This window comes from Martes martes, assembly GCF_963455335.1.
Source record: "Martes martes genome assembly, chromosome: 16".
NCBI classification, from domain to species: Eukaryota; Metazoa; Chordata; class Mammalia; order Carnivora; family Mustelidae; genus Martes; species Martes martes.
This window is the reverse complement of record NC_137904.1, coordinates 63,421,185-63,447,462: the sequence shown is the minus strand read 5'-3', so window position 1 is coordinate 63,447,462 and position 26,278 is coordinate 63,421,185. Positions and strand designations below refer to the sequence as shown.

The 26,278-nt window shown below is 58.3% G+C and overlaps 1 protein-coding gene across 1 annotated transcript in view; it reads right to left on the bottom strand.

Moving 5' to 3' along the window:
- RPTOR (regulatory associated protein of MTOR complex 1) overlaps window positions 1-26,278 on the bottom strand; it is a 316,629-nt gene that overhangs the window by 79,021 nt on the left and 211,330 nt on the right. The window contains exons 10-13 of the mRNA XM_080826085.1: window positions 14,527-14,602; window positions 9,531-9,632; window positions 4,648-4,731; window positions 2,293-2,403 (exon numbers count right to left, since the gene is read on the bottom strand). Of these exons, the coding sequence (XP_080682211.1) occupies window positions 2,293-2,403; window positions 4,648-4,731; window positions 9,531-9,632; window positions 14,527-14,602 (373 nt within the window). The remainder of the gene's footprint in view (window positions 1-2,292; window positions 2,404-4,647; window positions 4,732-9,530; window positions 9,633-14,526; window positions 14,603-26,278) is intronic.

The window sequence follows — 26,278 nt, the reverse complement described above, 5'->3', positions numbered from 1 at the left end:
GCTCACCTTTGTCCCCGCTGCTGGGAGCTCGGTGGCGGCAAGCGTACAGAGGGCCAGACGACGGGAAGTGAGAGCTCGCTCAGGTAAACGAGGGCAACAGGACTCAGACTGGTTTTTTAGCTCTGAAATCTAGTGTATTGGTCCATCTTTGAGGCCATTACTTAACTGAAGTCAGTTCAGTGGGCAGAAAAGTAAATATTTTGTCAGAACGTACGATGTCCCGAACATCATTGTGAAGCTGATGAGCGACAGAACATTCTGTGGACACAGCGTGTATGGGGTGCTGGGCCTAAGAAGGGTCAGGGCAGAATGGGGGCCAAGGTTAGGCTGGGAGGCCCTGACAGGGAGGGAGGGCGTTCATACCACCAAGAAGACCATGGAGACCAAGCCCGTCCACGGGGAGCGGATCACCGTGTCTGACCAATTGCACACGCGGGTCCTGGTCAGTACCCCGGACCAGGAAATGTCCCCAACAGACGGGGACAGAACCACCTCACTGGCCTTGCTTGCAGACAGTACGACCACCTGTGCAGAGAGGCCAAGAGAACCTACGGCCAGAACTACGAGATTCAACAAGGCTGCCATTCGAGATCAGTGCACAAAAACAGTGATAACCGCACGTGGTACAACTGGGGGCCGCCGCCACCTGGAGGTGCCTGTGCTGTGACATGTGTGCTGGGAGCACCCGCGACACTTGTATCCCCTGCAGTCGTCACCCCAGCTTTGGGCCTCATGGCAGAGCTCTGGCTGCCTCAGGGGTGTGCGGGTGGCCGCAGAGCCCCGGTGCGTGAGGACCCAGTCCCATGCAGCCTGGAGCAGCAAGGGCTCGTTCTCGGGACAGCAGAGGGTGTAGGGAGCAGAGAGCAGCACACAGGACCGCGGTGGGAGCACGAGGAGGGCTGCCTGGCCGTGCCCAGACCAAGCCACCCACTGGGTGCGGCCGGGGAGGGTGACAGGGTAGGATCCGGGTCCCCTCCCTGCCCACTGAACCCTTAAAGCAACTGACCCTCTGGCCATCGGCACTTTCTCCCCATCTGCGTCCACGGTTCTTCGGAAGCTGACCGCCCCATGTGATGGCCTCTTCTGGGGGTGTCTGTTCCCCGCCCAGCACTCACCCTCCCTCTGGAGCCCCCTCAGTGTTCTGAGTCCGACCTCCAGCCCCGGGAACCCCCTTCACTCTCCTTCTGTAGCTCTTTGTTCTCCACTCCCCATTGGGGTAGTTGAACAGACTCGGTGGCAGGGTCACGGGGCATAAGAGGTTCCCGCCTCCACCCCTCGGGCACGGGTCCGCCTCACCCGGGGTCTCCCGAACAATCACTCATCACGCCCGCCCCTCCTCCCCAGCGGTCCCCTCCTCAGCTGACCCAGTCTCCTTTAGACCGAGGCCAGACATTTAAAAGCCACAGTTTGGATCTTGCTGTGTCTTTGTTCCTGATTCTTTACTGGCTCCTCTCAATGGGCTAAAGGAAGTGCGGCACCGTCCACTTCGAGGGCTCCTCGCACGCACCTCCCGCACCCCAGCCCGGGGGGGCCGTCTGCCCTCCCTGTGCCCCGCACAAGCTGTCCCCTGTCTACACCCATCAGTGCCCCTCGCGCTGAGTTCTCAGGTCCCCCACCCTCACGGCAGTCTCCCATGGCGTGGTAGCTTCCCTGCAGCAGAGGGCTTTGACCCACGGGACGTGAGCCTGTCCAAGGCAGAGGCCAACGCCTTCTGCGTCCCCTACAGCCTTTAGCCTGGTCCTGCCCAGCCCTTGGCGGAGTACGGGCGTGACTGCAGCCCCGCAGGCACGAGGACAGGGAGGGGGGATGGCTACTGGAGAGCAGAGCTGCAGGAGACTGTCCCCAGGGTCAGGGCAGGGGTGGGAAGAGCAGAGGCTAGAGACAGAGGGCAGTCTCCCCTCCAGGGAGGCAGGGCTGAGTTTCAAGAAGGAGGTGGTCGGGGGTCATTTCCTGCTGGAGGCCCGGAGGGGATGGGGAGGAGGCAGCGTGCAGCTTAGGTGACCAGGACTGGGTCCCAGAGGGATGCACCTCCCTTACTCCGGAAGGAGGGGACCAGCAGTGCTGGAGAAGGGGTGGGGGACGGCAGTGGCACCAAAGGCAGACGCTGGGGTGAAGGCAGGATAAGAAATACGGGGCGGTCGCAGGGGGAGAGAGGACACGGCGTCAAGGCGGGCAAACCAGCCGCGCGCGGCACCTCCGGGAGCCCCCTGCTCTCCACGGCTGCTGCCCGGGCCAGGCCGGCCAACACGCAGGGACCGCCCGGCACCAGCGGGGAGGACGCGGACTACTCACGCTGTCCACGGCAAGGATCTTGGCCCAGATGAACACCAGAAGGGGCCGCAGCTCTCTGGCTGAGCTCTGGAGCAGCTTCAGCACGTACGGGAAGATGCCCACAGACAAGGCCTGGGGGAGAAAGAGCATGAGCGCGCCCACTCGGGGGGCTGAGCCGCACCGGTGGTGGCCGACGTGGCCCGGGACACAGTGCGGCGCTGCCGTCAGCCCGGGGGGCGGGAGTGGGAGCGCAGGGGCCTCCTCTGGATCTCCGCATCTCCGTTCCCCGAGACGCCGCGGTGCGTTTCCAGCCCCGCCTGGTCCAGAGGCCACGGTTCGTCTCACGAGGAACACCTGGCTTCCCGTCCGGGCCCCCCCGGCCTCATCCTCGCGCAGGCTTGTTTGCGCTCAGTGGCAAAGCAAAGGGCCCTTAACTGTGATTCTCACATTTCAAACCACAACGATCCTGCCCTCTTGGCTCCCACTTTCACATCTGTCCTTGACATTGACCTTCAGAGCAGGACTTGAGCCTCGAGGCGGGACAGTTTGCTGGTCGAGACGGGGAGCTGCTGTGGGCGTCTGTGCTGCCCTGACTCTCGGGACAGCATCATCCCGGGGGTCCTCTCTGCTCTCAGGCAGGGCGGTCACAGGGAGGGTGGCCATCTCACGAGGACAACTGAGCTGAGCCCAGTTAAGCCGGGCATCTCAGCACAGGTGCTCTGTCCCTATCTCCAGTTTGTTGGCATTCCAGAGAGATGGCCAGGGTGTCCCCCTCCCAGGTGCGTGGAGGGGTGTGACCCAGGCTGGAGGCCACAGGCGGGGCCCGTGTCCATTTCTTGTTAAAGGTCTTGTTTAAGAGACAAGCATCCTGTGTGTGGTTCGGGCAGGTGGGTCCAGCCCACACCTGCTGCAGGGCCTCGTCTGTCTAGCGCCTGTGTGTTATCAAGATTTCCAGCTGGCCTAAGCTTCACTCTTTAAAGGGCCAAAATTCATTTTTTAAAAATGCACCGTATGGGGCGCCTGGGTGGCTCAGTGGGTTAAGCCTCTGCCTTCGGCTCAGGTCATGATCTCAGGGTCCTGGGATCGAGCCCCGCATCGGGCTCTCTGCTTGGCGGGGAGCCTGCTTCCCCCTCTCTCTCTGCCTGCCTCTCTGTCTACTTGTGATCTGTCTCTGTCAAATAAATAAACAAAATCTTTAAAAAAAAATGCACCATATAATAAAAATCTCTCTAAAATGTTATTAGTACTTGTCTCTCTGTCTTCCTGAAGGGCATAAGCAACACACTGTGAGCTTGTCCATGATGACAGAGCGACACTGATTTGCACAAGCATGTGTGCAGGGCCACGCAGCTCAAGAGTCACGCGAGACCCTCCCCAGTGATCGACATGCTCTATGTCATCTGTGGCTCAGGCACCCCGAGTGTGAACCGTCCAACGGTGGGTGAATGACTCCTCCTGATTCTTAGACTTTTCCTCTTTCAACCTTGGACTATCGATTCTCTGTTGACGTTATATAATGAAAAACTCAAATGTGCACAAACAGAGCTAAAACAACAGGCTGCCCTCCCACACGCACGTCACTCCGCTTTGGTGACACGAACCCGATGGCCGGGCGCCGGCGTGCTCGCCGTGTCCTCCCAGCATATCTGCAGACATTGTGCGTGTCACACACTTTCCCTGTGTAAACACAGTCTTCACCTCTAAAAACTAAGGTGTCTTTTGTAAAAGAACCGCATGCCATTACACCTAAAAAAATAATTACCCTTTAATAACAAGGTATCCGGTTCACGTAAAACTTCTAATTGTTTCATGAATGTTAACTTCTCAAACTTCAACTTTCAAACGTTTATTTGCGCACAGAACCGGAAAGGTCCCTACGCTGCAGCTGGGTCTCCCGGGCCCCCTGCCCCCCGGAAGTTCCCCATCGATACCTCCTTTCCTGGTAATGTAGTTGTTGGAAAACGGGTCTCTGTCTGACCCTAGTCCTGTGCGTGTTTTCTGCTTTAAATGGCTGGTCCCACTCTTGCAGAACGAGTCTGCAGCAAAGTGTTTCCAGGTTGTGCTGAGCCCCAGAGTGTAAAGCCGGTGCACGGGTGTGTGCTCGGCACTCGGCCGGGAGCGGGGGCACCCCGCTTCTCGGCTCAGGCAGGGGCGAGCAGGGGGGAACCACTTTCTGTCCGCAGAGGTGAAGCCTCATGGCGGGAAGAGAGGGCAGAGCAAGCGCGAAGCCCGGAACGCTGCGGGGACGGAGGCCACTCGGTGTGTGTTCCTTGAGGGCCTGCCCCCCACACAGTCCCCCTCTGGTGACGGGTCACTCCCGGGCAGTGAGGCTTGTCTCCCGCCCACACCCAGGAGTCTCGCCGGCCCCGCACGTACCAGGCTCACCGCCCAGGGTCCCAGGTCCAGGAACCGTCCCAGCAGATCCAGGGCTCTCAGCCGGTGCACCTGGCTCAGCAGCACCTGAGGAAGAGGAACAGGACGGGTCACCGCGGAGCCGGAGCCGCGCGCCGGGCCCTGCAGCAGGCCGGCGGGCTCACACCTGCCCCGGCTTCACACCGACCTGCACCCGCCACAGGTGCTGCTTTCTCCGCACTTCTGAGTCTTTCCTCAACAGCTAAAACATGTGCTCTGTTGAAGGTATCAGAACAAATCCTTTTAAACTGCATTTAAACTAGATTATTATTACTCTTATCATCATTATTGTTATCTATCACTGCTCTCATTTTTTTTTTTTAAGATTTTATTTGACAGACGAGATCACAAGTAGGCACAGAGGCAGGCAGAGAGAGAGAGGAGGGGAAGCAGGCTCCCCGCTGAGCAGAGAGCCCGACATGGGGCTCAATCGAGGTGGGTCTTGATCCCAGGACCCCGGGATCATGACCTGAGCCGAAGGCAGAGGCTTTAACCCACTGAGCCACCCAGGCGCCCCTCTCCTCATTTCTTCTTAAAACTAAGTAAAACACCGTGGCTTTGACACGAGGGCTTGGGGTGTCCTCTCCGGTTATGTGACCTCGGGCAAATGACTTCCTTGTCTGAACCTTCATTTCTTAATTCACAGGAAAGGACAACACAAAACGGACCCCTGGAGTTTTATTAGATACCGGATTGAGAGCTGCTGGGCACCAGAAGCCCATGCCGATTCGGTAAAGACAGGTAAAAACAGCCTTTGAGGGGCGCCTGGGTGGCTCAGTGGGTTATGCCTCTGCCTTCGGCTGGGGTCATGGTCTTAGGGTCCTAGGATCGAGTCCCGCATCGGGCTCTCTGCTCAGTGGGAAGCCTGCTTCCCCCCCCACCCCCGCCTGCCTCTCTGCCTACTTGTGATCTCTGTCTGTCAAATAAAGAAATAAAGTCTTTAAAAAAAAAACAAAAAACAGCCTTTGACTCGGAACTTCCTTGACTGGAAGTGAGGCTGATTAGCCTCTGTCACCGGTTAGTGGCCCATTTCCCAGGTGACACACATGTCCTGACTTTCCTACTCAAGGGTTGGCTTTTCCTTACTGGTGTGGCAGAGCTCTTCGGAGCGTGCGACCCTCGCCCCATCTTTGCTCCTGCTCTGTGCTGTCCGAGTTTAACTCCTCCGCGGGGTCACTCATGCCCACTTGTCCCCCTGGTCCTTACACCCGAGGCCGCGGGCATGGAGACCCTGAAGGAGCCTTCGGTTTGCTGTTGCCCCAGCCACCCAGTGGGCATTTGTGGGGCGCGACTGGGGACAGCGGGGAGCCCCCCTCACCATCGCTCAGCTGCAGAGACAGACAGACAGCAACGATCCTCTGTGACGGCGAGCAAGGCTGCGAATCCTGCGGGCCCGCCAACCTGGGGTGCGGCAGATCCCGGGGGGAGGCGGGGGTGGGGGTCCTGGGGCAGCGGGCAGAGGGGAGGGGAAAGCTTGGGGTGTCTGAAGACGGGTCCCAGGCTGGGGGTTTCCAGTGAGCCGTCCAATGTGGTTGCTGGGGGGATGGCCTGGCTGGAGGCTGGCTGGAGGCTGGCATGGGGCGGATGTGACCCCGACGGATGGGGAGGAAGAGACCCAAGACCACTGGGGACGTGCCCACAGGACCTGCTGGCTGAGCAAGAAGGCGGTTCAGGGAAAGAGACTCTGGAAGAGAAGGTTGGGAATGAGGCCAGAGAAGGACGGGAGGACCGGCCAGTGAGGGCAGCCAGGCGTGCCATCCCGGGGTGGTGCTCCTGGTGGAGAAGCTGGGGAGAGGGATCGGTGAGGGAGGGAGGGCTCCCATGGTGTCACCTGCTCCTACAGTTGGTAGCAGGACCCGGGAAGACGACCCCTAGGCACAAGGTGTGGATCGTGTTGGGGTCGGGCGAGGATGCAGAGCGAAGCAGAGTGGAGTGGAGTGGGGGTGAGGAAATGGGGCGGCTGGGGCTCCCGTGAGGGGTAAACACGGGCCACGGGGAGAGGCGGGGAGGGGTCCTGAGAAGGACAGGCAGCCCTGGGCCCGGGGAAGTGTGGGAGGAGAAGCAGCAGCTGGCCGTGGCCCCTGGAATGCCGACTTTCCTTGCCAACACCTGCCCCAGACCCACATCCACACCTCCGCCTCCAGGCGGGTGCTGGAGACTCAGAGGTGCTGAGTCTCTGATCAGGAACCAGAGAGGTGATGGGGGACCCGATCCCCCTCCCACTGGGCTAGTGGCTGGCACGCGCCACTGCTGCCAGACACTCTGGTCAGGAGGGCACTGTGGGCGGGAAGGCGTGGGCTTCGGGGCTGTGCAGGCCTGGTTTTCATTCTGTCATTCCCTGATGGTGCAGCCTAGAGCTCGTAACCTCCGTAGACTTCTGTGTTCTCAGCCGCAGAGGCGCAGCGGTCACACAGGACTTATGCTCATTTCCAAAGCTGAACGAGACGAGGCCCATGGCAGCACTTGGCGCATGCCGTCCACCGCGAGGGTGCGTCCTGGACGCCGACCTCCCGGCGCGGGCATGCAGCTCAGGACGCCTCCTCGTTCACAGGCCACTCACGGCCTGTCTTTGTTCTAAAGGAAACCACGCTGCCCGAGAGGCTACTTTCCCGGTGACCCAGGCTGAGCCGTGCCCGGAGACCGGGTTTGGGAGCGCAGACGCAGTCTGCCCAAGATCAGAGGCGGCCAGCAACACCCCTTCTTCTCTCCCTCCTACAACATGCGGGTCCTTCCCTCCCCGTCTGGGGCTTCTGTGCGCCCCTGGCCATCCGAGGGGGAGCAGACAGCGATGTCACGTCCACTGTGAGACCGCGAGCCCCCCTCCTTGTGGTGCTGTGGGGACGGAGAGACTTCCTTCCTATTCCTTCTGTTTATCCTTCTAAAAGGCAAGAAATGACCCCGGGGCTGGTCAGGGAAAGTTCTTTCCAAGCTTTCGTTCACAGGAGGGACTGCCCATCAGGCGGCCTGAGAAGACATTTCGTTTGACTCTGAAGGTCGTCCGCTAAAGCCTCTGAGTCTTCGGGCGCAGAAAATTCTCTCTGGCTCATGGGAAAAGTAGCAGGGATTGGAAAAGCCACAAAGTCTGCATTAAAATTTTCCTTCCTTAAGCAATACTTTCTGACTTGCCAAGGCCCTGGAGGATAACTTAGGGGTGACGGGGTCCAGGCTTTGGCAAAAATAAACCTCCTTAAGAGAAAGCGGGGTGAAGTTAACTGAACTAATGAGAAGGAGGCCGACCCCATGGGCTCCAGCACACGAAGCCGGTGCCGTCTGCACTCCATCCTTCCCTGCTTGTTAAGTAAAGGTTCCCGCATCGATCCGGGCCGGGCACAGCCCAGGAGACCGGCCGCCAGGATGACGCAGAGCCTGCTGCTTCCGGCTGGTTGAGGGATCACACACACAGCGTCTCCCCTCCGTTCTTGCCGAGCACTGTCCCTCCCTTCGGCACTGGCAAGCTGGCTCTATCGAGGCCTCTCTTTCCCCGAGGGAGTGTGGATTGTAAAGGGAACATTAAAAAGAAAGGTCGAGAGCAGGCCACGTGCAGCAGGCCTGTTTGCCGAAGCCAGATCTGATTTCCTGGGCTCGGCATCTCATCCCCGCTTTGGAAAGGACGATGTCACTCGGCCACTCCGTGGAAATCACAGGAAGGTCAGTGGGACCCTCACAGGTGAACATACTGGTGACCAGGAGGGCTGGAGCCCAGTGTGTCCCACCTATGCCGCAGCCACCGCCGGAGACGTGCCCGTTCACAGCCGGCCACCGCGGGCACGCGCCGAGGGAGGGAGTGCTGGCGGCCGCCATGCGGTCAGCCGTGTCTCGTCCTTATGATGGATTCTCTTTCTTCTTATTTGTTTTGGCTTTGAAAATGTGTTTGTTTACAGCTTACCCTGTGAACTCGGGGCAGTCCTGAGTAATCTGGAAGCTAGCGATCTCTGCGCTCAGCCATAGTACACACGGAGCCAAGACAGGTCCCGAGGCAACTCTGGACCCCTCGCTCGTCTCTGCGGCATGCCTACCACACTTCCAGCACCCAGCCTCCCAGCCCCCTCTGCCATCTGAGGGCTCCGGCGCACAGGCCTGGACCCACTGAAACCTCGGTTCTGTGGCCGGCAAGTGGTCTCCAGGGCCTGTGGTGTGGCAGATCCCAAGGCGGTCGACCGTGCCTCCCCCACAGACACAGCTTCACTGACACACTTCTGGGAGAACGTTCTCCTCTTCCCACCCGGAGGAACTCTGGTACTCTGCCATCCTCTCCCGTCTGACCTCATCAGCCAAATAAATCAGCAGAATGAGAGCCACAACACTGAGCTTCCCAGCCACTAGCGGGCCGTGGCCTATGTGTGAGCACTGACACGGGCCGCGTGAGGGGCTGGCACGTGCCTCCATGCAAGGGAGGACAGGGCTTTGGGTCTGGGCTGCCCACCGCCCACGGACCCGCAGTCCCCGGGCGTCTGGTGAGGGGCCACGAGGGCCGTCTGTGATGTGCTCAGGGCTCCTGTCCCTTCCCCTGGGGGGGTTTGCAGCTCAGGCCCTTCCAAACAGAAGAGCCCGATGGCACGGAGCACATTCGCTGCAGCGTTCCATGGGTCCCCTGGAAGGGCGGCTGACGACAACCCAAACCAGTATTTAGGTGAGAGTGGGGAAGGGAACTCAGACGTCCCCAGAAAGGCCCTCTGGAGTAAGTCTGCGGGGGGACCCAGCGACTTCTGAGGGATCTGACTGATGTGCCCCGAGAGCCACCTGGCCGAGGGCACAGCCACGGGCGTCGCGCACCCGCAGACACATCCCGGGCTCCGGTTCCTTCCCTGGAACGCGCTCACCAAGCCGCGGGATCTGAAGACGCTCACCTGCAGGACGATGGGAAGCTGCTCGGGCGGGCTCCTGTTCTCCACGCCCATCGTGAGCCACACCTGGAAGGCGGTCAGCTGCTCCGCGAAGAACGGACTGTGCTGTGGGACGGGCAGGGGGCGTTAGTTAGAGACCCGCCGTTCCTAACCAGCTCTGCCCTGGTGCACCCGGGTTCCCGCGAAGTCAGCTTGCATCACATGAACCAAACCTGGAGGGATAGCCCGAGAACTGGGACGGAGCCCCCAAACCGGCTTTCCTGTTTTTAAGTGTGAATTAATCACATATGGATTAAAAACAGCGGCCTTGTTAAGCTCTCCCTCCCCACATGGGGGAGACCGTTGGTCCCCAAGGGGCGCTCAGGTCATTCACATTAGTTTTTGAATTATGTTTGTTCGCATGTTGCTTCTGGCTGGAAAACCTGTTCCATGCAGAGAGGACAAGCTTTCCTCCTCTCTTCAACCAAAACCGTCAAAGGGAGAGCCTCTGCCACCAAAACACGCAGAGAGGTTTGCTGTGCTCCTTACAGTGTGGGGAAGCGGACAGACGAGGGCAGCCCCCAACACAGGCGGGGCTCAGCGTTTCAAATAACGCTGCATCTAACGATGGCTCGGAGCTGAGGTCCTGGGGCAGACCTCCAAGATTACCTCCACCGCGTCTGAGCTCTGTGCTGACTTTGGGGAAATCGGACCCCAGAGAGGGGCGTTCCGGAGGACAGCGCACACAGACCTGGGCGGAGGCTCTGAGTCACCGGGCCGTGAGTCCAGGGCCTCCCAAGACAATTCTGAGGCCAAGCGGGCTGCTCCGCGGTCAGGCCGCGGGTCGGATGGCCCAGCGGCCTGAAAACAGGCACAAGGGGAAAGGGCGGAAAGTGGGGGGTGGGGCAGATGGGCACAAAGAGCCACGCCTGACCGCCGGGGGACCCAGAAGGCCTTTTGCTGTCGTCGCTGTGAGAGAGGAAGTGGTTAACTCCGCATCCCTCCTCCTCTTCCCACTTGCCATCCCGGGTCCAGACACACCTACACTGCCTGGTGCCTTCCTGGCCACGCGGGGACCGATTCGCTCCTCGCGATGACCTCAGCACTTGAAGGAGGAGACAGAGGAAAACCACAGTCGCTGCGGTGTTCGGACTCCAGCCCCCTGCAGAAGGCTCTTTAAGCCCCTCAAGAAAGTGCATTATCCACGCTTCCCGCTACGTGCAAAGGCTCCTCCCCTCTCCCTATGCCGGCAAATGCTGACTCTCATCGGGCGCCTTTCTGTTGCTGACTAGAATCCATCCTCCGACCGCTGGTCTTGGGAAAGCAACATACATGCTGGGCTTTGTTTTGGGGTATCTGACAGGGAGGTTTTAAGACAAAGCCAGTAATTTGCAGGAAAAATATTAGAACAAAGTCATGAATTTAGTAAAGCTGCTGCACAAAATCACCTATAAGCCCTATGTATACACAGAAAACCTGTAGACGGAATTCCGGAAGATACCGTGTGCGGTCATGCTGACAGGGGGAGCCTCAACACTGCAGAGACACCCCCAGCCCGCCGACGGGTCTGTGTAATCCCAGTCAAAGCTGTTTTCATGATCAAGCATGCTCAGTACCCGTGCAAGGACAAAGTGACCCATGGGGCCGAGCAGAGAAGCCAGAAGCGCCCCCACGAAGACGGCTGCCTGCATCGAGGTAAACAGCACCGGGCAAACGGAACATCCGTGTGTGGGAACGCGCACCTCGAGCCCTACCTCACACCATCCACACGGGTAAATCCCAGACGAACTGCGGGCCTGAGGGTAAAAGTAAAACAACCGGCTTCCGGTAGAGAAAGAGCAGAGCGCCTTCTCAAAGTAAACATTTCCTGAACAGGATGCCAGACGTCTTACGCATGAGGAAAAAACTGGCAAACAGGATTATGTTAAAACAAGAAGCTTCTGTTCAAGAAAAAAAAAAGACGGAAGAAGTGAAAATACAGACAAGTGGGGGAAAAAAAAAAAGGAAAGATATTCACCACGAGTGACAAAGGCTTTGTATTCGGAAGACACACACAGTCACTACAGATCCGTAGGAGACACCAAACATAAAGGAAAAGTCAAAAGACTTGATCAGGCAGTTTACACAAGAGGATATTCAAATGGCCAAGGAGAATGCAAAACAGTGCCCGGCAGGGCTGACCGTCAGGGAGATCCAAGATGAAATCTCGGTGGGACGCCTCCTCACATTGAGCCGGAACAGCCAAACAGGGGAGAAAAGGGTAGAATACGTCAAGTCTTTACGAGGATGTTGGGCGACCGAAACGCCCATGAGCTGCAGGTAGCAGCGTGAACAGATCCGGGCACTTTGGAATACCGTCTGCCGGCACGTACGGAAGCTGGCCACACGCACGCCTGGTGACCAGGAATTTCACTCCCTCATAAGAAATTAACTAACTAATAAGAATTGAGCAGCGCCCGGGCAAGGCTGGGGCCAGGCTGCAGTAAGGGAAGCGTTCACCTCTAGAACAAAATTTAAGGGGGCACCAAAAAACTCAGTAATTGAGATTAAAAAATACTTTAAGGCAATATTTAAAAAAAAGTGAAAACCCATAATGAACCAAAATATCAAAATTTCAAATGAAGACAGCCTCAGAATTACTGATTTCTCCTTTGCCTCAGGCTCCAGTGACTCGGCTTGGCCCTGGCCGGCCCCATCCGTGAGGACTGCAAGCTGGTGACTCAAAGTGTCTTCTGGCCAGAGGGGGGCACGTGGCCTCTGGAGAGCCCCATGCCGCGGTGAGAGCTGCAACCACGGGGGCAGACATACTGCGGAGCAAAAGCGGTCAGACGCAAAGGCTACATCCTGCACGATTCTATTACCCAAGTGCACAAAAGCAGGCAAGAAAGTAGTTCCTTGGGGAAAGCAGTAGAAGCACCAGGAAGGGGCTTCTGGGGGCTTCTAACACGTGGCCGCCTGATCTGGGTGCCTGGTTACTCAAGTGTGTTCATCTTATAAAAACTCCACAAGCCGCACATTTACGGTGCACAATTTTCTCTATGTACGTTCTGCTCCCGAAAAAGTGAAAACAAAATAAAAACGCTAGCATGTGGTCTACATCAGTTCCCCCTCCCTGTCACAATTTGGGGGAAATGATTCCCATATGCAGAATATTGATTCCAGCAGATTAGAAATGAAGTAGTGAGCTCCTCGGAAACACACCTGGCACTGGAGGGGAGGGTAACAACACGGAGCCTGTGCCGTTTGCCACGCCAGTGTATAGCTCTGACCTCCTAAGGGTGCAAAGTAAAACCATACACCGTAGAAAAAGCCAAAAGCACATCAGGTTTTCCAAACGTGCTTGTGGCGACAGGCCCTGACCGCCACTGGTGAGCTGAGGCACTGGGGAGGGCCACCCAGCTGCGGTGGCCTCCGCTGTCCCCATGGAGTCCCGTGACTGCTCCAGCCCGATCCCTGTCCCAGAGCTCAGCTCCAAAGGGAAGGGCACCCTCGGCGGACGCCAAGCACACTTGAGAGCTGGGTGAAGGCTCTGCCAGTTTCCTCTTCAGGGTTCAAAATGCAGGGTAGGGGCGCCTGGGTGGCTCAGTGGGTTAAGCCGCTGCCTTTGGCTCAGGTCATGATCCCGGCATCCTGGGATCGAGCCCCGCATCGGACTCTCTGCTCAGCGGGGAGCCTGCTTCCTCCCTTCTCTCTCTGCCTGCCTCTCTGCCTACTTGTGATCTCTGTCAAATAAATAAATAAAATCTTTAAAATGCAGGGCAGTCTGCGGCGTAACTTGCGAGCACATTAAAAAAACAAACAAACCAAACAAACCAAAAAGGCAGCGGGAGGGAGGGATGGATGCGCTCCAGCAAGTGCCGCACATGTCGACGGCAGGGCCGAGCGGGCGGGCACGCAGGTGCTCACTGTGCGGTCCTCTCGTGACAGTTTGCAGTCTGCAAGTTTTTAGAATGTGAAATGGGAAAAATGTCAAGGAATACAGAGGGAGGACACAGGAGATAAAAGAGAGGGAGGCCTCTTGGCTCATCATCCCCACTGGGGGCACTGAGATCATCTGAGCAGTTACGTGTACACACACGTACCACACAGATGTGCACGCACGCACACACACGAGCACACATGTACACAGACACCCCACAGAGACACACTTCACACATGCGCACACATACGCGTACCCCCCATGCCTGGCGTGAGCACTCGGCCTGTATCAACTCCTTCAGTCCTCCTGTGCCCCTTCAGTGGCACACCAGCCTGACTCCCCCGGAACATGAGGAAACTGAGGCACCAGGCAGCCAGCTTGCCCCTATGGTCTTGGGCGGGGTCAGAGACGAAGGTGTGGGGAGAGAAGGCCAGCGGCTCCGACCCTCTGCCCTACCCGCCATGGCCTAGGCCACTTTGCTCAGCTGCCCCGGCCCTCCCAAACATGGAAGCCTCCCCGACCCTTGGGGGTCAGAGGAAGCATGTGCACAGACGTGAGTGACCCTCCTCCTTCCTCAGGGCTCTCGAGGGGGCGGCTGGGTCTGGGGCACATGTGCTCAGACTCCATATGTGAGTCCTGAATGAAGACACGGAGGCCGCGCAGCCGTCAGAGCAAGGGGGGCTCTTGGTGAGGGGCTGTGCGACCCCTGGTGAGTCAGTTCCCTGGCTGGGTGGCCTGGGGACCAGATGTTCCCGCAGGGCTGAGCTTTACACCCTCAGGCTCCGGTCAGGAGTCTGGGGAAACCCATAATTCATTCCAGTTAAAAGGCAGAGCCCGGAAGGCAGGGTCAGGGAGCGTGCATTAAGGAAAGCAGATTGACAAGAACATCATTTTAAAAGATGACATCTCTTGAGAGTTTGCCATTCAAAATCTTGACCCCTGGCTGATGTAATCTTTCAAACTTCTGGTAACTGCACTTTTTCCCAGGCAGACGAAGGAAATCTGACAACGTAGCATCTGGGGGTTCTACGGACCAGGTGCCCAGGGACAGAGCTCCCCCATCCCCCGGTTGGATCACATGATGCCCTCTGTAGGACTCACCCGAAATGCGGTGCCTTCCTCGATGATGGTGGGCAGCTGCGAGAGGCAGATGTCGACGGCGAGGTCCCAGGCTTGCCTGTGAGAGAAGAGAGGGACACCCACCTCACTGACTGCTTCTCCGGGAGGGGCCCCGGCTGCGTCTGGGCACAGCCATGGCCATGGGTCCTCAGGAGAAGCAGGAAGACATCTGGCAGCCCGCTAGAGCTACTCCGTTTGTTAACATCATTCCTCTTCAAATTTACACAAGAGTTTGGGAAAAATAAAGGGACCGCCTCACTTTGCACTGTAGTTTCAGCCCCATACTGGATTGCAATAGCCTGTCCACACCCACGGAGCAGCCGTGGCATCGCTGGTGGACAGTGGCAGTGGCACACACAAACGTTCCACGTGCTTCATCAGGAATGGCCAGTATGGCGCCAGGAGAAGGCGGGTCCGTCTGTGGACCCCCCATCCTGAGCAGCGCCCCATCCTGCCCAGAGTCAGGACTAGCCTGCGCCACCACCCTCCCCAGCACAGAGCCCCAGACCTCGGCCAACATGCACCACTCAGGGATGAGGCAGGCAGTGCTTGTTTGTGGAGACAGCAAGTCTCTCCCATGTGTGACCCTGGCCACCTCGCCACCACCTTCTCAAGGCATCAGGACCTGGCTCCTAACATGTACAAAATGGTGAGTGCACCTGCTGGCCTGGCTCTGGGGTCTGGCTCCCTGGAGTCCATTTCCCCATCTGTAAGGGGTAATGATCATGCCCGCTTGCAGGGTCCCTGGGAGACCTGAGGTAGCAGGCACGCTGGCGGGGGCACTGATGGGAGGGGGACGCTCACGGCATTCAATGTTAGTTCTAGACTGACGCGATGACCACCTCCCTTTCTCTACAGCCACAGATGGACGTGGACACGGTGGTTCCTTCTCCCCTGTTCTGCCCCTTCCCTTGCTCATGGAGACAAAATGGGGACCAGCGCATGGATCCGGCTTTCAGCACGGCCACCTCTCCTCCCAGGGAAGTTCCCGAGAGGCGGGAACGTACCCGGAGACGACCACACCGGGAACAAAAAATGTCAACAGGCAGAAACAGGAACCGTGGAAGACAAACAAAAGCCTACGGGCTCTCTGTCGTTACCGAAATAGACGGAATGCAGTCCAGCTGTCCCGCCCAGCCCCTCCGAAAAAGTGCGCCCTTCCCCCACCAACCTAATTAAGAGGCAATCAGCGCGTAATCAAAAGTGCCTCAAAGAACAGGCGATAACTGGTTCCCGTGTGGTCAGTAAGTGCCCAGGCCGCAGGCGACGCGGTTCTTCAGCAGCATGGAGGGAGGTACCGGCTCTTCATCACACAGAAGCAGAGTCAACTACTGCAATTAAACTCTACAAACATCCTTGACTTAAATCTAATAAAAACTCTGAACTTCAAGAGGTGGACGGAAGTGTGCACAAGCTGGGTGCAGGGGGGCGTCCAGGGCACTGGCCACGAAGCCTGGCTCCGGGCCCCGGCGGTCAGCTACAGCGGCTATGGGTGCGCCTGCGAACAGAGCCTGGTGGAGAGGAGAGGAGAGCCGGTGACCTGTCCTCTCAGCCCCAGCTCCGCAAGATCAAGAGGCCAGAAGCAGCCTGCGGCGAAGATGCGTCCCTCTCCCTGGCAGCTGTCCGTGGTCCTGGCTGGGTGTCGCTGGCAGCTGTCCATGGTTCCGCCTGGGTGTTCTGGACAGAATATTGGGGGATCCAGGCTGCACTGGGAGAGGCCGCCAGGCGGCCTCCTGATGCCCCCCACCCTCCAGTCCCCCCAGAGAGTGTGCTCTGCATTAGCCCCGGACGGCCTGACAGCTCCCGAGGCGAGGGCTGGTCCTTCCCTCAGGGACTGAGTCATCAAGCAGCCCAGGACGTTTCCTTTGTTCACAGGGACTCTGGGAGCTGCAAACATGGTAGGGAGCCCCGGGACAGAGGAGCCACTGAGCTCGCTGGGAGCAAGGCAGAGAAGCTGCTCTGGGCCATGGACAGATGGGCACAGCTGTCTGAGTGCAAGAGAAAAGGGACTTGGCCCATCGTGTTGAACATGGCAGCACTCAGGACACTGAAGACCTAGGGACACCTGACGGTCAAAGGTGACGGACAGCGCATGTGGAGCTGCTGCAGGCCGGTGATCCTCTTCAGGCCTCTGGCTCCTGGCGCTTATGGGGGGAAAGGGCCTGCTCAGGGTACCTGAGCTCCATGAAAGCCCAGCAGCACGAGACTGGTGCTCTATGCCAGCATCTCGTCGGTTGCCTAAAATCGGCTGCATTTTCTAGGGTAAGATCAAAATGAACCTGGAGTCTTAATTCGGGTTCTCACTCAGGGAGAGTGGGAACGTGAGTCCTGGGAAGTCTGAGGCCCTGGCGGTGGGCTGCTGGGCTCTGCGCGCTCTGGCGCCCCAGCAAGCGCCAACCTGGGAGGGTGTCTGCATTCGCACCTCCTACAGCCCGCGAAGGGGCCACACTGCGGCGGGAGGGGCGCAGCGACAGCCTGGCCAGCTGATCCGATCCGAGCGGTGTGGAGCAGAGGCTCCCTGCGCTGTGGGCTGCTCGATGAGTCACTGCCCGGAAAACGTGCCATGCAGGCAAGAGCTTGGGTTTTTAGGAAACGGGCCTCGGATGGCAGCCGCCCAAGGAGGGGGCTGGCGGGGGCGCCTTCCAAGAGCACGCGGCCTCCATCTGCACGATGGCTCTGCGGGAGAGGCGCCCTCGACGGGAACAGAAAGCACAGGTTTTTACTGTGGAGAGAGGCGAGCTTTCAGGACCTGCAGAAATCGAAAGTGAAGGAGGATGCGTCCCTGATGGCTTCACATCAAAAATTCCACAGGCGCCAGCGCCGAGCGCCCATCATCAGCGCCCTGCCTGAAGCCAAGTGCAAATGCGGATTACTTTGTGCTTTCGCCGCGGTTTCGGCTCGGCTTTGTTCCCTTCCTCCCACGGCTCACAGTTCAACCTCTCCATTACCACCCAAGGACTGCGGTCACTAGACGGCACGTTACTCGTTCCAGGTGCTCTCTCCGATAGCCGAGGGAGCGCGGCTCTGGGCTCACTGGGGACGTGCACACTCTGGCCTATTTACAAGGAGGGGGAGAAAGAGCGAGGGGCACTGTTTTTCTGCGTTCTGTCTCCAAACCAGCTCTGCTGCAAGCCCGCGCAAGCACCCAGTCACCTCAGCAGAACCTGAGCACGGCGGAGCAGGGCCCTCTCAGTCTGGGCCTCGCGCTCGCCCGCTCGCCCGCCTCTGCACCTGGCCCTTCCCCTGCTCCCGCACGTTCTGTGTGGACAGGAGTGTGAGCTGGACATTTGCCGCTTTCCCAGCCACTGGGCGACAGCAGAAACGAGCACTGCCCGTGGGGCTAGCCACTGCGGGGCGGCGGGAGGCCTGGGGCCCAGCGGCTCACACTCAGGCTACATGGAAAGAGAAAGAGACTCTTCTTCACGAAGCCACGGGATTCTGTGCTACCAACCAACCTGCACTGCAACCACTACCTCTATCTGTGGTAGGGGCAGGAGAAGGGGAGGGGACAGCGGCCGAGTCAGTGTATCTGTATCAGCAGGGGTGAGGCTGCAGCCCCACATCATCGCCTGGCCCGGTAGTTACGCCCTGTACTTCTGACCTCTGACTTCGATTTCATAAAGAAAGAGAGATTATCACTTTCTCAGGCGGTTTCCCCCTCCTGAGACCTACAACGAGGCAGCATGGCGGAACTTGAGGCCTTCCTGCTAAATTCAGCTGGAGCAGCAGGACGGTCCGGGAAGCAGCGCCTACTTAGAAACCGTCTTAGCAAATGCAGCCACCGAGCCAAACAGGGCTCACACCCAACGTCTGGGAACTGCAACCCCGCAAAGGGGGGCAACTAGCAAGCCTGACCTTCCGCTCTCTTCCCGCCTGTGCGCTCACCGTATTTTCAGCGTGTGGGTGAGTGTGTGTGGGACCGAGACTTTGTCACCATGGATGCGTCCCTGGGAAGCAAAGACCCTCTGTGTGGGTCTTTTCGCCACCCCTGGGTGTGAACGGAGAGCAAGGCTTGTCCAAGGGGGCCCCACGGGAAAGCCACAGGCAGACACGAAAGCCGGTCAGTACAAGGGGACTAGGACTTCAGTCACTTTGGACAGAGAACTCGGGAAAAGCATTTTAGAAGCTGGGATCACTCCTAATGCGGGTGGTGGGGGTCTACCTACCACCAATTCTCTGTGCACTCGAGGGACCTGCCCGGCCTCCACATGCTCTGGTGGCGGCGATGGGAGGCAGCAGCCGTGGGGGCGCCGGCATGGTGGGTCCCGTGGCAGGCTGGCTGCTCGTCCAGGAGCCGGGACCACGGTGCTGCTTCGGCACAGACGCCAGAGCCGGGGGGGCCTGCACTGCCACAGCGACACCGAGGGCAACTGACCAACAAGATGACGTTTCTGGCCATTACTGCTTTGTCGTGTTCTTACGAGCATTTCCTTCTTGAAATCTAGAGCCTGATTTCACATTCAGCTCCTGATCCAAGTCAGTTAATGGTAAAATTTTCAACACGTAATGGGATTGACTGATGTTTACTTTCTAGCTACAGAATCAGGCTGGCACCGTCGTTAGAAAACCCCTTCCAGATAAAATGTGAGTTACACAGACACGATCTTCCTCCTTGGAATCCCATCACCACTGATGTCTAGAAGGGAAGCCTGTAGTTTTAATTACATGGGATTTCTCAGTGTATCAGGGTAGGAAGACATGGTATCAAGAAGACATGGTATCTCCCAACTGGAGAGGACCGTTGGATGTGCACAGTGAAGCAGGACAGGCCCCGGAGGGAGAGCCCAGGCCACCATGCCAAGACGTGGGCAGGCGGCAGCACCACGCACGCCTCCCCGCTGATGGCTACCAGGCTTCAGGGACCCAGGGTACACCAGGGCCCTGAATTCCCACCTCCACCCCAAGGGTGTCCGTGGTCGCACCCCCGCAGTGTCCCCCGCGGGCTGCAACAGGGCCCCCATGGGTTTGATTCGCACCTCCAGAAGGTTTCTGAAAGTCCTGTATTGGAGATCACTGCACGTGTGTACACTCATATTTAGGGTTACTTACTTGAGAGAGAGAAGGCATGTGGATGTGCATGGGGGCAGGGGAGAAGGAGAGAAAATCCCAAGCAGGCTCCCTGCTGAGCGCAGAGCCCCCCACGGGGCTTGATCCCATGACCCTGAGATCGTGACCTGAGCCGAAATCAAGAGTTGGACGCTGAACCGACTGAGCCACCCAGGCGCCCTTGGCTATCTACATTTTAAAATAAGGAAGTTGTAAGTGAAAATATGAATTTCTGGCTGCTCTTTAAAAATTTACTGTGGGGGCGCCTGGGTGGCTCAGTGGGTTAAAGCCTCTGCCTTCGGCTCAGGTCATGATCCCAGGGTCCTGGGATCGAGCCCCGCATCGGGCTCTCTGCTCAGTGGGGAGCCTGCTTCCTCCCCTCTCTCTCTCTGCCTGCCTCTCTGCCTGCTTGTGATCTATGTCTGTCAAATAAAGAAATAAAAAAAATTAAAAAAAATAAAAATAAAAATTTACTGTGGGTGCCGACTGCCATCAGGAACAGCACTGGCGCAGAGGTCAGCTCCTGGCACAGGCAGTGGCCCTCCCCGGCCTCTGCCCCTCACCCCTCCTGCACCTTCATCGGTGCTCCCACAGGACCCACAGAGACCCTGCAGGGTCCACCACCAGAGCCGACTGGACACAAGGACACTCCTGTTGCCTGAAGCCCTTGGAGGCTCACTGCCCCCGAGTTCTGCCCAGACACAATGTGCTTTTGGGGGTCAGGCCACTCTGTGCCCCGCGGCACATTTCCTGAAAAGCCATCCTTTTGTGGTCCATAACCCTGATGGCGGTCTCCTCCCACAGGTGGCAGCTGGCACCCCAAGGCCCTGCGCAGTGCCGTGCCAGCCCATCTGACCCGGAGGCCGTGTGTGCTGCTGGAGCGAGGGCCTGTGCAAGAGCCTGACCCCAGTCCAGGGAGGCCACGTCTCATCTCTCGACAGGGCCCGACGGGTCACTCACCCACAGTCCCTTCCGACCTGTCCTGCACCGCCGGCACTGCGGCCTCCTGTCCCACCACTCATACTCACGGTGGGGCCCAAATTCGGGGATGCTAAGTCTTCCCTCTTGGCCAGGGAAGGACAGTGGCTCCGACACACCACACCCGCCTTCCGAGCCTGTTCCCTTACGCACCAAGCTGAGAAAAGAGTGTCGGTCGCCAGGCTGTGGGGAGGATTAGTAAGACAATGCACGCTAAGTGCCCGGTAAAGGGTCTGGCGCTTAGCAGGTGCTCCATAAACAGCCACCATGCACGTGGTCACCTACACATCTGTCAGCTGCCCTGAACCTTCACACCTCCAGGGGCTGCTGGACGCACACCGGCAGGCCCATCCAGAGCCCCTTCCAGGCCCACCGGCTGCCAGTGCGCCCGCTCTTGAGGTGGTTTTGGGCGGCAGCACCTGCGCAGTGCTCCAGGCAGAGCCCTAGCGAGGTGCCCTGGTCCCGCCTGTCCTTCATACCCTGGATGTAATTGGTCACCAGGCCCCGTCCATCTCAGGAGATAAAACATCCCGAAATCTGGCTCTGCACATCGAGCCACACAGCCACCATGGGGATCGCAGCCCAACACGGGACTCAATCCCAGCCGCTTCTGACGCCACGCCTTCCGCAGCAACGGCTGCCACCACCCTGCCGGCTCCCAGCCTGCCCTGCTGGTCACCAGCACACGAGGCTCCTTCTCCGCAGTTCCAGTCACAGCCATACCCCTGCCCCCTGCTCCCGGGGGTTCCACTTCTCCGCTCTCCCGACCACACCCCTCCTCTCGCCTGCAGGACCTGGCCCAGCACCACATCCTCTGGGATCCTCTGGTTCTGTGAGCCATGGACGCTCTTTCCTTGCCGTGAACGCGTGGTGTAACTACCCCTTCTCCAGGCTGTATTCCCTCTGGGGCGACACCTCCTTTTTGATGCTTTGGTGTCTTCACATCTAGACCCGGCGTGCTGCAGGGCTTTGCCCACCTGTGCCTCCTTGGGCTCTGACTGGACACTTATGCTCGCACTGGACACGGGCTGCTCGGCCAGGTTAGGACGTCTACAAGCCCGGGGAGGTAAGTCAGGACTCAGTGCTCCCGGGCAGGGTTGGTACGATGGGACCGGAAGCTTTGTGGGGAAGCTGCCGCCCAGCAGGCTGTCTTGCTCCGGTACCGGGAGCCTCCTGAGTTCTGCTAAGGGCCCAGGGTCAACGTGCCCCCAGCCCCCTTCTGACCAGGGCCCATCCCTCCACAGTAAGGCTTTTCTTTACAAGTGCTCCTCGGCCTTATCCAAGCTCCATGGGGAAGGAGGCCAGGCTGGTCTTTCCCAGGCTGGTCCCCACGACCTGACACTCAGGAGATACTCGGGCATTATTTCATACTTTTCTAGAATGGCTTTTTATGACCTTTATGAGGCCACCCAGCGCCCTGTGCTTGGCAGGGGCACAAGGCCTACCCACAATGGGCTGTTCCAAGGATAATCCTATCTGCCTTACAAACTTGGGACTGAGTCTAACGCGTGTGAATGATTTCCAACTTGGAATTTTAATGAGCTCTTGTCACAACATTTGAAACGTATCAAGTGAGGCCAAGTTCTGGCACCAAACTTTACGGGAGTTTACCAGTCATACCTGTTTTGTGCAAAGAAATACTCAACAATTTCTTCTGTCTCCAGTTTTGTATTTGGACAAATAACATCTTAATCATAATGACTCAATTGTTCAAAAATAGCTTTTGGTGTCTCAAAAGCTTAAAAGAAATCTACATGCAGACTTAAAATTACAAAATCACTATCTGCCGACTTTCAAAATGGAGAGCCTGCCTTTTGCTCCACAACCCAGGGGCCCACGTCCCTCGCCCCGGGTCGCTGCTCTGCTCCCCGTCTCCCTGCACGTAACATCTGTCATAATGTGGATGGGATTCTGCTGTGGCTACAGCTCAGGGTCTGCTCTTGTCACTTAACACATTTGCTCGGGGTAAGGAATCCTCACAAACATAACGTCAAGACTGCTTACACCCTTGCAAGTACACGTACCCTAACCAAACACCTGCTCTGTTAGGGACGAGCTTTAGTCCCAATTCTCCTTTTCACAGCTAAAATGCTGACAAACGGCTTTATCAAAATTCCTCAGTGTCTCATGTTCCTTGGTTTCTCCTCAGCACCTGCCAAATCACCCTCCTGAGCAGGGACTGGAAAGCGTAAGGCGGATGGTGCAGGCGGGGCAGGGCTCAGGGCGCCTGAGGCCAGCCAGGCCACGACCGAGGGTGGTGGTGGTGGTGGTGGTGGTGGTGGTGCAGGGCAAGGTGGTTCCACAGCATCCATGGGTGGGACACAGCAGGACAAGTCAGACTCCAGAATGCTTGCTGATGCCCGGCCGCTTCCAACGTCCCTCTGGAGAGAGAGGCCCAGGCCTCTGTCCCCACAGCTGAGGCTGGCTGCACGCCAACACGGGAGGGGACGGAGCTGAACCTGAGCTGTAGGAAGGAACTATAGGAGGTCCTTCCGGTGGAATCCAGGCCGCCCACCCCGCCTCACCCAGCGGGCGCAAGGCCACTCCCCCACCACAGTGTCTGATCACGTGTTCCCAGATGCCGTACAAGCTTCCTGGCAGATGACGGAGATGCCATGAACCAGCGTCTACCCACGTCCCATCCGACATCCTGAAGCCCGCGTACGTGGACACATACGTCCTGACGAGGCCGCACACAGCTGCCAGGGGCTGTGCTGCCTGTCGTGGCCGGGCCTTGCCATCCGGCCACTCGCTCCCCTCCCTGCGCCTCCCGTGCTCGCCTGCAGAGCGGGGCTGTTGGCAATGCTGCCTGTCGCCAGAGGCTCGACTCTGCGCGTGGAAAGCATTTACAACGCGTGACCCACAGGACGTACTGAGTAAGTCACTGGTGTGATTATTTCTGTAATCGGGACCTTTTGATCATGTGCTACGACTCGTTTGTGCCTCTGCCTCAGCAAAGACCATGGCGCACCGTCTTCTCACCCGCCCACACCCTGCCTCTGCGCATAATCCCCATGGACTTTCCAGCCGTCTGCCTTCGGCAAGATGCTGCTCATGGCACAGGCTCCGACGGCAGCTGGGGGATGCCTGCCTCCCGGGGGGGCCCTCGCACGGACCTGGAACTTTGAACAGAATCCGGCCAAGGGGATGCCGTCCCTGCTGCTACGTCACACCGTGCGGACTGCCGTGCCCTTGCAGCCTGGTGAGACCCCAGCAGACCAGTCCCCTGCCCCACACACAAGCACGTGTGCTCCAAGCCCCTCTATGTGTGGAAATGCGGTTGTTCCGCGACAGGTAACGTACACTCCCGATCCTTCCTCAGACCGCAGGATTTCTGCTTCTAACAGAAGAACGCATCTGTCAGGGAAACAGCCAACGGGCTTCCTCACAACGTTCATTCAGTTTGTCGGCTGGTTTCCGTGGTCCCCTGCATTGCAGCAGAGGGCGTCTGGCTTCCAGCCACCCTCCCTGGGCTAAGCCTGGGCTCAGTGGGAGCCACGGACGCCTCACCCGTCCCTTCCCAGCCGGTGGAGAGCTGACAAAATGGCTTCTTCGCTTTCATGTGAAACGCCGGAACGGCACACAACACATACGCTTGAGGTTCAGGTTCAAAAAGAAAAGGAAAAAAAATCTAAAGCACATAAGTTCCTTTGGCCATGAAGGTAAAACCAAAACCACCAGCCGCAGCCGACCTGCAGGGCCCGCCGCCCCGGGGCCCAGACCTGCTGGAGACAGGCAGGCCGACCCTCATGTCTACAGCGGCCACCAAGGACTGCTTACGCTTCTCCTCCCCGAGATTTTGCCTTAAACCTTTCCTTCAAAATGTTCATCAAACCACATTATGGAAAGACCATAATGCAGAGCAGAACAGGCTGGAGAGGAAAGGTGGGGGCCAGGAGTGGAGGTGTGTCTCCAGCCCCTCCCGCTTTCCCTGCTGGAAGGACTCCTTCGAGGGGACACTCGCAAGGCAGCAGCGTGGCATCCGTCCTCAGCTTGGGGGCACTGGGACGGCACAGTCACCGTCTGACTTCTACGTTCACTTCTGTGGGAACAAAATTCACTCCCAGCGCCTGGGGGCTGGGCTGTCCTGCGTTCCCTGTGATGGACCTGAGGGTCCGGTGACAGGCTCCACAGAAGCGGCCGGGAAAGGCTCACTTTTCTGGACGAGGAAAGAAAATGTGCTTCAAGGAAACAGGCCGGACAGGAGCCAGGAAGCTGGACGCCTCAAGGAGACCCAATTCCACTCCAGACGTCCGCCTCTCGGATAGGTCCCCTGGAGTGATAGGAAGCCCGTAAGATAGCTGGCGCCGGCACAGCAGCCTGGCCCCCTCAGGGTGACGAGAGCTGTTCTGAAGGGCCACTGCACCGTCAGCGCCGCACAGGGTGGAGGCTGGGACGAACGCGGCCGCCGAGACCGTACTGCTGGTTGACCTTCCTCTCTGCCCAACCCTGCGGCCTCCCATCCTGGGTCTGGTCCGGGAGCCTCCTCGACAGCGCCTGGTGCCACGTGCCAGCTCCGGGACGAGTCCAACCCGCCACAGCTGAAATCCACTGACGGGGAGTGGGGGGGGGGGCAGGCAGCAGGCCAGATGGCTCTCTGCACGACGGGGGGCCGGGGAGGCTGACTGAGCAGGTGACACCCGTCTTCAGGGTGTGTTCTAGCTGCAGAGGGGCCCTGAGGGGTGAAGGGAGGCCAGACCAAGAAAGGAGGACAGCCCGGGTGTACACGGACAGCTGCTAGCCAGTCCACCTGCCTCAATACCGTGAGGCTCTCCCCACGTTCACCCGGGCCTCTGTGGACCGCTGTGTCATTCATGTTTCTGTGCACAAGGTGTAAATACACACGCAGATTTACTTCACGAGACTCACAGGAGCTCTCAGCCTTTGGAGCCAGCAAGAAAAGGTGTCCTTAAGTGATGGCGGGATCACGGGATGCTGCTGTCCCGTCTAGAGTCTGGACCTTAAGCAGTTCTTACACAAACTCCAGAGTTCAAAAACATTGTAAGAGGCCAATCCTGGGGACAGGAGTCGGGGAAGATGAGTGGAGGCCGGCCGTCTGCACCTGCCTCCCTCCCCAGCTGCCGTCGCTCTGGCCCCATGTGTCTTGTCTGCTCGCTGCTCTGGTCCTGGTCTCTGGAGTCTTCTCCAGCACGACGTGGTTTTTACTCCGAGCCACTGAGCCTGTCTTCCAGGAGGTGTTTCTGCAGCCAGAGGGAAGTACACTAACAGGAACACGCTCTCCGGGAGCTGGGCTGGGCTGGAGCAGAAGAGGGTAAGAGGGTGCAGGCCACATCCCCAACCGTCAGTGCCTTGAGCCCACTCACGTCTCCATCTCGCAAGGAATCCGCTTGGCCAGCGGGGTCCTGCGGCCCGGAAGGTGTGTCACGAGGCAGCTAGTGCGGTGCCCATTTCCTACAGCTAACCCAGTTTTCCTCCCAAGACCACACAAGGCACTGACCCCACGTGATTTTTTCACCTTCCTTCCCTTTTCTCAATAATAGATGTTTTATTAAAACCTGGTTCAGAAGAAAGAGACAGGATTTAAGACATCACTTTCCGTAATGGAGAAGTCTCGTTTGAGGATCTAATCTTCCAGAAATGTCGGTCTTCACTCTAATGATTCAGGCTAAGTACCAGGACAGGCTTCGAACACTCTCCCAATCCACGCCCCGCAGGGCAGCTCGCCGTTCTGTGTGCACACGTGACCTCC